This window comes from Carcharodon carcharias, chromosome 5, assembly GCF_017639515.1.
Source record: "Carcharodon carcharias isolate sCarCar2 chromosome 5, sCarCar2.pri, whole genome shotgun sequence".
Lineage (NCBI taxonomy): Eukaryota > Metazoa > Chordata > Chondrichthyes > Lamniformes > Lamnidae > Carcharodon > Carcharodon carcharias.
Genome location: NC_054471.1, coordinates 71,954,329 through 71,967,642, shown reverse-complemented (window position 1 = coordinate 71,967,642; position 13,314 = coordinate 71,954,329). Strand labels below are relative to the sequence as shown.

General features: G+C 42.3%; 2 protein-coding genes across 5 annotated transcripts in view; one reads left to right on the top strand and one right to left on the bottom strand.

Annotated features, from left to right (window-relative positions):
• The window catches only part of mtfr2 (mitochondrial fission regulator 2), a 50,599-nt gene that overhangs the window by 11,810 nt on the left and 25,475 nt on the right, over positions 1-13,314 (top strand). For all 3 annotated transcript variants that reach the window (XM_041187308.1, XM_041187309.1, XM_041187311.1), the window contains exons 2-3: positions 4,599-4,743; positions 5,549-5,653. In XM_041187308.1, the coding sequence (XP_041043242.1) occupies positions 4,681-4,743; positions 5,549-5,653 (168 nt within the window). In that variant the 5' untranslated portion in view covers positions 4,599-4,680. The remainder of the gene's footprint in view (positions 1-4,598; positions 4,744-5,548; positions 5,654-13,314) is intronic.
• The window catches only part of armc1l (armadillo repeat containing 1, like), a 69,369-nt gene that overhangs the window by 51,943 nt on the left and 4,112 nt on the right, over positions 1-13,314 (bottom strand). The window contains exon 1 of one of the 2 annotated variants that reach the window (XM_041187315.1): positions 6,698-6,725. The exons of the other annotated variant lie outside the window; for it this stretch is intronic. The gene's annotated coding sequence lies outside the window, so the exon portion shown is untranslated. Of the gene's footprint in view, positions 1-6,697; positions 6,726-13,314 lie in introns of those variants that run through there. 2 annotated transcript variants of the gene reach the window in all.

Sequence of the window (13,314 nt, the reverse complement as noted above, 5' to 3'; positions counted from 1 at the left end):
GGTGAGGACTAACACAGGATGAGCCAGTCGTATTCATTCATGGGATTTTGGCTTCGCTGGCTGGGCCAGCATTTATTGTCTATCCCTAGTTGCCCTTGAGAAAGTGATGGTGAACTGTCTTCTTGAACCGCTACAGTCCAGGTGGTGTAGGTACACCCACAGTGCTGTTAGGAAGGGAGTTCCAAGATTTTAATCTAGCGACAGTGATGTCATGATGGTGAGTGACTTGGAGGGGATCTTCCAAGTGGTGGTGTTCCCATCTATCTGCTGCCCTTGTCTTTCTAGGAGGTAGTGGTCATGGGTTTGGAAAGTGCTGTTGAAGGATCCTTGGTGAATTCCTGCAGTGCATCTTGTAGATGGTACACATTGCTGCTACTGTGCGTCAGTGGTGGAGGGGGTGAATGTTTGTGGATGTGCTGCAAATCAAGCGGGCTGCTTTGTCCTGGATGGTGTCAAGCTTCTTGAGTGTTGTGGGAGCTGCACTCATCCAGGCAAGTGTGGAGTATTCCATCACACTCCTGACTTGTGCCTTGTAGATGGCGGACAGGCTTTGATGGGGTCAGGCAGTAAGTTACTCATCGCACGAATCCTAGCCCCTGACCTGTTCTTGTAGCCACAGTATTTATATGGTTAATCCAGTTCAGTTTCTGGTCAATGGTAACCCTCAAGATGTTGATAGTGGGGGTTCAGTGATGATAATGCCATTGAACATCAAGGGGTGATGGTTGGATTCGCTCTCGTTTGAGATAGTCATTGCCTGACACTTGTGTTGTGCGAATGTTACTTGCCACTTGTCAGCCCAAGCCTGGATATTGTCCAGGTCTTGCTGTATTTGGACATGGACTGCCTCAGTATCTGAGGAGTCAAGAATAGTGCATCTCCAAAATTACTGGCTGATTGAAGTTGCACTTCCCACTGTTATCAATAGGTTTCTTCAGGATCATCCTGTAATTGTCACTGGAACAGCCAAACTGCAAGGGGAGATCTACTCTGAGTCTTCATGGCTGTGATAAAATTGACATGTTTAAAATAAAAAGTAAAAAAAGGCCCATTATTTTCTTTTATACAATGGATAGTTACTTTGAATAACAAATTGACACTTAGACTATCCTTCCTCATTTGCTGCTGTATAAGTCTTGCCAGGTGGCATTTGAGTAAATGTGTGGTTTCTCATAGTGTATGAACATATACAAAAAATAATTTACAATATTTTAGTGCTTTTGTTTCAATAGATTATCAGAATTAGGTTGTTATATTGTGGCGAATGGTGCTTGCTGGTTCTTAGACTTGTAAGTTTGAAGAGAAATTTGAATGTCACTTAAGTATATGCTTAAAAAGGTTTAGTTAGGGCTTAATACTCTTTAAAAAAGCAAATTTGGAAGTGAGTTCTTCCAAGCATTAACATGAGATTTTCAAAATCAGGAATATATTACCATGATTAAAAACAAAAAATTGCAGATGCTGGAAATCCAAAACAAAAACAGAAATACCTGGAAAAACTCAGCAGATCTGGCAGCATCGGCGGAGAAGAGCAAAGTTGATGTTTCGAGTCCTCATGACCCTTCAACAGAACTAAGTAAAAATAGGGAAGGGGGTGAAATATAAGCTGGTTTAAGGTGGTGGGAGGTGCGGTGGTTGTTGGGACAAGCAAGCAGTGATAGGAAGAGATAACCAAAAGATGTCACAGACAAAAGAACCAAGAGGTGCGCACGTGCCCCCAGTTTCATTTTATTCTTCGTCTCATCTGACGCCTCAACAAGAAATTTTTTCTCTTTCTCTCAAGTGCTAAGGAACGCAAGCTCCAACAACTCATCAACACCAACACCCATCCAGGACTCTCCACCTCTGCCTATCCCTCTGTCCCCACCCCATCTTCCAATCCCAGCCCCAGCTGTGTATTCACTATACCCCCTGACCTTCCCTTCTCCGACGCTGAACATTCAGTGCTCAGCAAAGGACTTAGTTTCACACCCTTACACCCTCATCTCAATGAATTTTGGGCTCGGCATGATGCTGAACTCTTCTTCCGCCGCCTTCGTCTCCATGCTCACTTCTTTGGGCAGGAGTCCTCTCCCTGTTCAATGGATCCTTTTATCCAAATCCAATATTCTCCCTCCACCTGGACCCTTCCCTCTGGATTCTTACCTTCTCTTGATCTTTTCATTGAGAACTGTCGGCGTGACATTAGTCGTCTCAATTTCTCTGCTCTTCTCACCCATTCTAACCTGTCTCTCTCTGAACTTACTGCACTATGTTCTCTCAGATCCAACCCTAACATTGTCATCAAACCCGCTGACAAGGGTGGTGCTGTTGTTGCCTGGCGCACTGACCTCTACCTTGCAGAGGCTGAGCGTCAACTCGCAGACACTTCCTCCTACCTCTCCCTGGACCATGACCCCACCACTGAACATCAAACCATTGTTTCCAGGACTGTCACTGACCTCAATTCCTCTGCAGATCTTCCTTCTACAGCTTCCAACCTGATAGTCGCCCAACCTCGGACGGCCCGCTTCTACCTCCTACCCAAAATCCACAAACAGCACTGTCCCGGCAGACCGATCAAGTCAGCCTGTACCTGCTCCATGGAACTCATTTCTCGCTATCTTGACTCCCTTCTCTCTTCCCTTGTCCAGTCCCTTCCCACCTACATCCGTGATTCCTTTGACACCTTACGTCACATCAACAATTTCCAGTTCTCTGGCCCCAACCGCCTCCTCTTCACTGTGGACGTCCAATCCCTCTACACCTCCATCCCCCACCGGGATGGTCTGAGGGCTCTCAGCTTCTTCCTCGAATAGAGGCCCGAACAATCCCCATCCACCACTACTTTCCTCCATCTGGCTGAACTTGTTCCCACACTGAACAATTTGTCCTTTAACACCTCTCACTTCCTTCAAATAAAAGATGTGCCTATGGGTACCTGCATGGGCCCCAGCTATGCCTGTCTCTTTATGGGGTATGTGGAACATTCCTTGTTCCAGTCCTACTCCAGCTCCCTCCCACAATTCTTTCTCCGGTACATCGATAATTACTTCAGTGCTGCTTCATGCTCTTGTCGGGACCTGGAAAAATTTATTAATTTTGCTTCCAATCTCCACCTCTCCATCATTTTCACATGGTCCATCTCTGACACTTCCCTTCCTTGACTTCTCTGTCTCAATTTCTGGTGATAGACTTGTCTACCAATATCGATTATAAGCCTACCGACTCCCACAGCTACCCCGACTACAGCTCCTCACACCCCGCTTCCTGTAAGGACTCCATCCCATTCTCTCAGTTCCTTCGCCTCTATCGCATCTGTTCTGATGATGCTACTGTCAAAAACAGTTCCTCTGACATGTCCTCCTTCTTCCTTAACCGAGGTTTTCCACCACGGTCATTGACAGGGCCCTCAACCATGTACGGCCCATCTCCCGCGCATCCACCCTCATACCTTCGCGTCCCTCCCAGAAACATGATAGGGTCCCCCTTGTCCTCACTTATCACCCCACCAGCCTTCGCATTCAAAGGATCATGCTCCGTCATTTCCGCCAACTCCAGCATGATGCCACCACCAAACACATCTTCCCTTTGCCCTCCCGGTGGCATTCCGTAGGGATCGTTCCCTCTGTGACACCCTGGTCCACTCCTCCATCACCCCCTACTCCTCAACCCCCTCCTACAGCACCTCCCCATGCAAACGCAGAAAATGCAATACCTGCCTCTTCACTTCCTCTCTCCTCCCCGTCCAAGGGCCCAAACACTCCTGTCAAGTGAAGCAGCATTTCACTTGCATTTCCCCCAACTTAGTCTACTGCATTCGTTGCTCCCAATGCGGTTTCCTCTACATTGGAGAGACCAAACACAGACTGGGTGACCGCTTTGCAGAACACCTTCGGTCTGTCTGCAAGCATTACCCAGACCTCCCTGTCGCTTGCCATTTTAACACTCCACCCTGTTCTCTTGCCCATATGTCTGTCCTTTGCTTGCTGCATTGTTCCAGTGAAGCTCAACGCAAACTGGAGGACAACACCTCATCTTCTGACTAGGTACTTTACAGCCTTCCGGACTGAATATGGAATTCGACAACTTTAGATCTTGAACTCCCTCCTCCATCCCCACCCCGTTTCTGTTTCTTCCCCCTCCTTTTTGTTATTTCCAATAATTTATATAGATTTTTCTTTTCCCGCCTATTTCCATTATTTTTAAATATGTTCCACCCATCGTTTATTTCACCCCACCCCGACTAGAGCTACCTTGCTTGTCCTGCTCTCCACTCTTAATTAGCACATTCGTTTAGATAATATCACCACCTTCAACACCTCTTTGTTCTTTTGTCTGTGATATCTTTTGGTTATCTCCTCCTATCACTGCTTGCTTGTCCCAACAACACCCCCCCACCCTTTAAACCAGCTTATATTTCACCCCTTCTCTATTTTTACTTAGTTCTGTGGAAGGATCATGAGGACTCGAAACGTCAACTTTGCTCTTCTCTGCTGATGCTGCCAGACCTGCTGAGTTTTTCCTGGTATTTCAGTTTTTGTTTTATATATTACCATGGTTGTTACCATGGTTGTCTTAAAGTTCTATGTATAAATTACTTTTTTCTTCTTTCATAGAATTTTATCCTAAATTGGTCCTGATGATTAAATCTGAACAGAGCAATGTTCCTGTGCTGTGGTGACTACACTAAATCATCTGATGTCTCGCTTGCTAAATTTTATTTGTGAGCTACTCGAGTACTTTGGAATATCATCTGACTTGGTAAATTCACACAATTATTCTGCTATCTCTTGCTTGTTCAAGCCCCACTTACAATGTTACTTTTCAATCCTTATTAAAGCAGTTGCCATTTTCCTTTTTTTCCCCTTTATTCATTCATGGGATGTGGACGTTGCTGGCAAGGCCAGCATTTATTGCTCATCCCTAATTGAACTGAGTGGCTTGGCTCACTATTTCAGAGGGCAGCTAAGAGTCATTGTTGTGGATCTGGAGCCACATGTAGATTAGACCAGGTAAGGATGTCAGATTTCCTTCCCTAAAGGAAGGTTAGTGAACAATGGGCACTATTAATGTGACTACCTTTTCAATTCCAGGTTATTTCTTGAATTCAAATTCCACCAGCTGTTGTTCCCTAGGACATTAGCCTGGGCTTTTGGATTACTAGTCCAGTGACATTACCACTACACCACCGTCTCGCTTGTTCATTTGATTTTATGTGTGAGATACATAGCTTCTAATTAGAGTTGTGCACCTAAAATTCAGTTCTGTGCCTGCAGAACAGTACACAGGTGTTATAGCAGACTGCAATATTGTACATGTGGGTGAAAGAAATAGATATTGGAGCTGCCAATGTAAAATGTGGAAGCAGAACTAACATGATCATACTTGTCTGAATGTATATTGCTTTGGATTGCCCAATCATAAATCTAGCTTATAACAATTTTAAAATGGACAGTTTGAAAACATGTTTTGCTATAAGTGCTGTTATACTTTATAGCACTTTATACATTTATACAAAATGTTGTATGACTATGCACACTAATGTGTTTGTCTTTTCTTTAAACAGCTCATACAACTATGGCAAAGCAAATCATACGGGCAGTCTCGTAGTATTGTTCGAAGGATAGGATCATTACTTCCATTAAATTACTGGCCTAGAGTTTACTTTCAGGTCAGACAAACTTATCTTAATGTCCTTGGATGAAAATTGTCTATGTTTAAGGTTTTTGTCAGATTTTAGTGTTAAATTCTTTGATTTCAAAGTTATTCCCAAAAAGTTTTTCTTGTATCCAAAAGCTGATAGGCCTGTAAATTTCTCTTAAAAAGGCAACTTGGGAAGTGAGTTCTTCCAAGCATTGGAAGTCTTCCAATGTCATGTAAGTATTTTAAAAATTGGGATTTGGGACTGTGGTACTTGTGGCTTGTAGTATATTTTCTTCTACAACTCTCACCTCACTTTTTAAAAATTCTTTCTTGGGATATGGGCATTGCTGGCAAGGCCAGCATTTGCTGCCCACCCCTAATTCCCCTTGAGAAGGTGAAGGTGAGCTGCCTTCTTGAACAGTTGCATTTGGTGTTGATACACCCACAATGCTGTTAGGAAGGGAGTTCCAGAATTTTGACCTAGCTACAGGGGTAGAACAGTGATATAGTTCCAAGTCAGGATGGTGTGTGGGACTTGGAGAGGAACTTCCAAGTGATGGTGCTCTCATGCATGTACTGCCCTTGTCCTTCTAGGTGGTAGAGGTTGCAGGTTTGGAAAATGTTTTCGAAGGGGCCTTGGTGAATTGCTGCAGTGTGTCTTGTGTATGGTACATGCTGCTGCCACTGCATTGGCGTGGATATATTATAGGGATCTGGCACATAAAGGGTCAACGAGGGGCTGATTACAATACTGCCCACATAATGATATAATGGAACACATGACCCACATCTAGGGGGTCAGTGTAGTGTTAAACAGAGCCATGTGTAGAAGCAAACATGGAGACATCTCCTAGCTTAGATTTTCATTTTACCTATGTATATAGTTTCTTCTGGTTAATAAATACTTACTGTTAAACTATTGAAGACTATGAATATCTTAATAAGACCTATCAAACTATGTCCAACACCTTACAACATGGCAGTGAATGGAACAACTCATAACCTTGCAGACACTGCAGTAGATAATTAAAATCCGGGAAGATTGAGGGAAAAATCAAAGAAGCATTCAGACCTGAAGCAAAGCCGCAGAAGGAAATCACCAGAGAAAAGCTCCAAAGGTAGGCTTGAAAGCTGAATGCAGAAATTAAATTCCTTACAGCAGTAGAAGACTTCACTGAATCCTGTGGAAGTCCAGCTTCAATACCCAGAGTGTGCAGGGTCAGCAGACCTCGCAGAGGTGAGCTAAAAATTTAAAATTCTCGGACAACATGAGTCCTGAAAAATGTTAAATACTGCAGTGGTCAGAAATTGCTGTTTAAAATCCAGTCCGAGACACCCAAATCCTGAGTTGGCACCTGAACGTGTGGTGGTTGAGCTTGCTCTGAATAAAGAAAAAAAATTAATTAAAAATTAATTGTGACTGAGTAGGTAGCTTAAAAAACCCAGCACATTGCGGGATTTGACACTTCAAAGACCCAAGAACATTGTGCTAAAGCAGGGAAGACTCTAACCAGTCAGCCATTGTTGAAAACAATTTAAATGCTGAGATCTCAAATGTCATTACTGCAGGAGCCCACCAAAACCAGCAAGCACAGGAAAAGCCTTTGTGAAGAAGCAAACGGCGGTGCCGTTTTGGAATTTTGGAAACCTCTTAAAGTTGAACCTGCAATTTAACAATTTTAACAATGGATCAGAAATTTACTCTTCCAGATGAATTTGGACTTGTCCAAGTCTCAGATCAAACCTAAAGTTGGAAACTCTGGAGAAAGAGATTCCTTAGATACATGATTTCTTCAGGTCTGGATAAAAAGACAGAAGCTGAACAATTTAACACACTGCTTTGTTTCGTAGGCCCAATAGCCGACATTATAAAAGCTAGACAAGGAATCAACAAATCTGCAAAATTTGATGAAGTTTTAAAATCATTCAATGCTTATTTTAACCTCAGAAGTAACAAAATCCTTGAGGGGGCTAAATTTAATAAATGTGTTCAACAGCCAGGAGAACCTGTCTACTCCTTCATTAATGAATTGTGCAAAATGCTGAAGGCTATGATTACGCTGACCTAAAATCTAAGCTCAGCAGGAATAGAAATTGTAGGAGTGGCAGATGACACACTCTTGGATATTCTTCAAGTGAATGAAGATCTAACCCTTCAGAAGGCCAGCCATATTGTTAGGCAATCTTAAATCTGCTTGCAACGCAGATCCGTAATAAGGTAAGAAAGTAAACCATGGTACAAAGTAAACCCTGCTGTCCAGTTAGTGAAACAGAGACACTGCAGGCCAAGGGAAGCAGTACCCTGAGTGACCAAGCCAGCACTGTGGAGCAAAGCGCCTCCACAGGCATGATCATTATCCGTCAATTTCAGCTCATTGTTTTCCATGTAACCGAATAGGGCACTTTGCAAAGCTGTGCAAAGCCAAATAATCAAACCGCAAAGGAAATGCCAAGAGGGTTCACAAAGTCATGACAGCACACAGAGGACACACAACCATGCTTCTTGGGTAAAGGATCTCTGATTTTCGTTCTGGAATGTGGACATCTCAGTTAATGGCCATTCACAAACATTAAGTTGGACACAGGAGCCAGTGTCATGGTCCTGTTGGGCAAAGAATTGTGGCTGTGACACCTCTGGCTATAAACAACCGACACGCCACTTTATGGGCCTGGAGAAATCTGACATCCGGCCAGAGGCATGATTCTGGAACCATTAAGGTATGGCGGCAAACAAATCTTTGAGCTATGTACATCACCTGCAACAAGTCTTTTGCTCTCTTGAGTAGAGATGCCTGCATATCCTTTAAAATGGCAGAAGATGTTAGGATAACTGCTGTCGTAAATTATACACAACTGCGAAGTTCCTGAGAGCTCCAACAAGAAAGATTTTCTCGACTGGAACTTCAGCTCTGAATTGTCTCCTCCCTTTGCAGAGTAGATCTGTCCACTTTCGTTACAGCTGCCAGAAGCCCTGCATTGATCAAACCAGTTAACCACTCAGATGGTTACCATGACACCTCAAGTAGATGACAGTCAAGAGAGGAGCCAGCAGTGAGAAATGCCTCAATCTCTGGCTCTGACACCAGTCAGAGAGATAAACCCTGAGACCACAGAGCAGATGCTGCAATCCCAGCCAGCATGATAGTGCCACAAACAGTGCTGGAAATGAGTAGCAGCCAATCTTTGATAACGGCACACCACACAGCCAAAAAGTGAGCTTACTAACAAGTTACGCCTTCACAACAGGGAGAGCGATCTTCCATCCCAGCATGCATGACGGTGAGCCGCGTGAAGGAAGAAGGGAAAAAAACATGATAGAGACGAGCCCAGAGCTCGTCTGCCCCATAAAGAGTGGGATAAACTAACTACCACCTATCACCACAATTGAGGAATCAACAAAGAGCGATTCAATGCCAAAGAACAGAAAAAGAGGATAAAAAGACACCCAGATGCCGGAACAACCCCTGATTCATCAAAGTTTACCTGCAGCAACAAAGGCTACCACTCGTCCAGCAAGGAGAAGAGACCAAGGTACGGAAGGATTATAAGGCCTCCAGACCACCTGAACCTTTGGGAGGCAGTGGGGTGGTGGTGGGGGCGGGGGGGGGGGGGGGGAGTGAGGGAGATGGGGTAGTAATAAATGGTGTAAATACATAAGGTAAAATGGGATAACTTATAAATACGTTGGATAAAGACTTAAGGGGAGGTGTAGATTAAGGGCCTGGCAGATAAAGGGTTAACATGGGACTGAGTACAGTGATGTAAGAGAGCACGTGACCTGCGTCTAGGGGTCAGTATAGTGTTGGACAGAGCTGTGTGTAGAAGCAAGCATGGAGACAGCTCCTAGCTTGGATCTTTACTGTACCTATGAATACAGATTCCGGTTGTTAATGAATACTTTTAAATTACCTAAGACTACGAATATCTTAACAAGACTTACCGAACTACAGCCACCACCTTACAACAGTGGAGTTGGTGGATGGGGTGCCAATCAAATCTTTTTTGATTCAGCAGAAAGTCCATTTTAAAAATAGCAAAAAGAATAAAGTTTTGACACATACAACATTGCATTTCATTTCATGTCACAGGGACCCAGCACTACACTTGGTTAAATGCTGCCTTGATGTCAAGGACAGTTAAGCTCACCTCATCTCCTGAGTTCAGCTCTTTTCAAGGTGTGATTGGTCAGGAGCCCAGTGATCCTGGCGGTACTCAAGCTGCCGTCTGGTGTCAGTATTAAATACCGCCTAGATGGAAAACTCTTTAACCTCCAGTCTCAAAAACAACTGTTCACCACTACTCTGTGTCCTGTCACTCAGCCAACTTTGTGTCCATGCTGCCACTGTCCCTTTTATTCCATTGTTATGACCGGTCCCTGGATGAGGCCCCCCAATTTGTTAACTTCCCAAATGGGACCCCAATTTTGTTACGTACCCAGGTGAGGAGGAATGAGCTGGCTCCCTTTCTTTATTCAAACCCCTTGGTTGATAGCAACAAGGTTAATTTAAAAGGGATCCCTTCCCCCTGTGGATACCTTTTCCCAATCCAAATGTATTTATTTATTTTAGAAGGACCCAGTTTAACCAGGGTTTCTTGAGTCAAAGAAAGAGTAAGTTTATCAGCGACTAAAAACCCAAGGGAAAAAATAAGAATGCAGCAAACATACACACGGATCAGAAATAAGAAGTTGAGTCCAAATAAAAGTTAAGAAAGATATACGAATCAATCTTTAGCTTGTCCGTGAAGTGTAGATGGCGATATGTTGTAGCCGTTAAGTTGGGTGATTCCGGTAGAGCTGACTTTGGCAGTTTAGCAGTTTGTTTGGAGACACTGGTAAAACAAAAATGGCGACGCAAATAGAAAAAATGCCCTAAAGAACGTTAAAGTGAAACAATGTTAAGTGAGGTGACTTAAAATGAGGACTTAGTGTTACTGGGAGTAATCAAAGGTTACTATCTTTGATGTCCTGCTTGCTGGTTTTTTTCCTAGCTCCCTACACTGACTGCAGGACCTCATCCCTTTTTCTAACTGTGTTGCTGCTACTGATATGGATCCTGACTGATAGCTGTTCACCTTTCTCCCTCATATATATTAGCTGGATAATTTCTCATCCCCTAGACTCATAAAATTTTACAGCAGAGGAGTATGCTATTTGGCCCATTAATCCTCTGCCAGCTATGGAAGAACTGGCCATTTATTCCATTGGCTTGCCCCACCCATATGTCATTTAAAATGTTTTCCTCTTCAAATATTTATCCATGTCCCTTTTTTAAACGTCATTACAAATCCTGCTTCCCCTGCTATCCTTGAAACCCTTTGAAAATATTTAAAATTCTCTGCCAAAAGAAAAGGTTAATTATTTTCAAGTTATTCTCTGGCTCATAACTCACTGAGTAGTGAAAATAGTTTTTCCTTATTTCTCTTATCAAAACCCTTTAAAATTTTGACCGCCTCAATCAAATCTCCTCTTAACCTTCATTGTTCTAATAAAATGCGTTCGAGTTTCCCTAGTCTCTTGCATATAAACCACCTCATCCCTGATAGCATCCTGGTAAATCTCTTCTGTATTTCTCTCATGATGTTAATATCCTCATTGAAGTAGTGCACCCAAAACTGGCACAGTGACCTTGATTTAACATGGGACATTATAGGAGTGCTGGGTAAGTGATGAACTTGCATGCTATGACCTAGATTATTCTTAGTTCTAGGGCCTCATTTTCGTTTTTAGGTTTGGGAACCTTCCCACCTCACAGGAATGACGGCTTATAATGAAATCAGAAAATGCTGGAAACACTCACCAGGTCTGGCAGCATATGTGAAGAGAAGCAGAGTTAATGTTTCAGCTCGATGACCTTATGCACCTGTGACTCTCTAATCATTGATTTCAGTAACTTCAGAGTTTAGCTATATTCTCACAATTTCCACATCAGATCTATAGGTCTTCCATTTATTTTTATTTATAAGAATTAAGTGTTGCTGGCAAGACAGATTTTTATTGCCTATCCTAGTTGCCCTGAGAAAGTGGTGGTGAGCCTTCTTTTTGAACTGCAGCAGGCAATTGATAAAATTAGTCGTTTGATAGTATAGAACTTGGGTACTGCTGAAAAAAATCTGTTCCAGCTAAACAAAATAAGTGAAAGCTATTTGCTGGTTCATTCCTCAGGGCAATGCCTTGACCAAGCTGCCTGGTTTAAATTTCAAACAATGCTTGGCAGTTAACTGTCAGTCACCATTAACTGGTGCATTCTCCATGCCAACACCTCTACCAATCAGAGTCTATTTGCCAACCAATCAGCACACTCTACTCATACAGTATAATGTTGTTGCTTTCTCTGACATTTGCATTCTTGCAATGGTCCTGTTGAGCGTAAGATAAAAAGATTTGATAAAACGTCTTTTTTCAGCAATATGCAATTGATACAATTGAGTGGTCTGCTAGGCCATCTCAGAGGGTAGTTAAGCATGTTGCAGGACTAGAGTTTCATGTAGGCCAGAACAAGTAAGGATGGCAGCTTTCCTTCTTTAAAGGACAATAGTAACCAGTTGGGTTTTTAGTGGCAATTCCGGAATTGCAGTGGTGGTTCAAGTTTTTTATTTTCAGGCTTTTAAAAACTGAATTCGAATCCTCAAACTGCCCATGGTTGAAATTGAAATAGTATTCTTAGTATTATCTGTCCAGGTCTTTTGAATTCATAGCTCAAAACGTAACAGTAAATTACCATACCCACAGATTTGGCATTTGTTATTTAATAGAGGTGTTCAAAATTTTGAATAGTTTTGATAGGGCAAATAAGAAGAAACTGGTTACTGACCCTTCTGCCACTGGAAACAGGGCACAGATTTAAGGTGAATAGCAAAATAACCAGAGGCAACATAAAGCAATGTTTTTTTTCCACACGGTTGTTGTGATCACTGTTTGAAGGGTGGTGGAAACAGATTGAATAGTAACATTCAAAAGAGAAGTGGATAAATACTCGAAGGAGAAAAAATTACCAGGTTACTTGAAAAGAGTAGGGATCTGGGATTAATTGAATAGCTCCACCAAAGAGGATAGACAAGATGGATCAAATAGCATCTTTCTGTGCTGTATGATTCTATGATCTGCAGTATTTTACCATTTACTGTCTCCTTTCCTGTTGGATTAAAATATAGTGATCTAGAAAGCAATCAGAGACAGTGCAAACCTTTACAACTCTTTGCCACGTGTATCCCTGTACACCTTTTGATAATTAAAGTTGCCCATTGTTATGGTCCTGTTATTTCTACACTTTTCTCTAATACACCTACATTTCTCTAATAGATCTACATAGCTCTTCCTCGATCTTTTCACTGTTGATGATAACCCTCTATAGGGAACTCTATATGAGTAACTCGAATGAGACAGATTTTGTATCTATAGATATTTGATATTTAATAGATTTAGCAGCACCATACCCATATATAGTCCTTGCATTCCAGTGTTGTTATGGATTAATATTGCCACCCTTTTTTCCACTTTACCCCTTCTAAATATTCTCTAATCAGAAATGTTTAACTTTAGTCCTGCCCAAATCTAAACTTTGTCTCTATTAATGTGATTTTAATCATAACCACCTGTTGCTGTTTGTGTCTCTAGATCATCAATTTTATAGTACATTTATTTACATAAAACTTGCTAGTTAGCAATCTTACCCTCTTAATATCCCCACA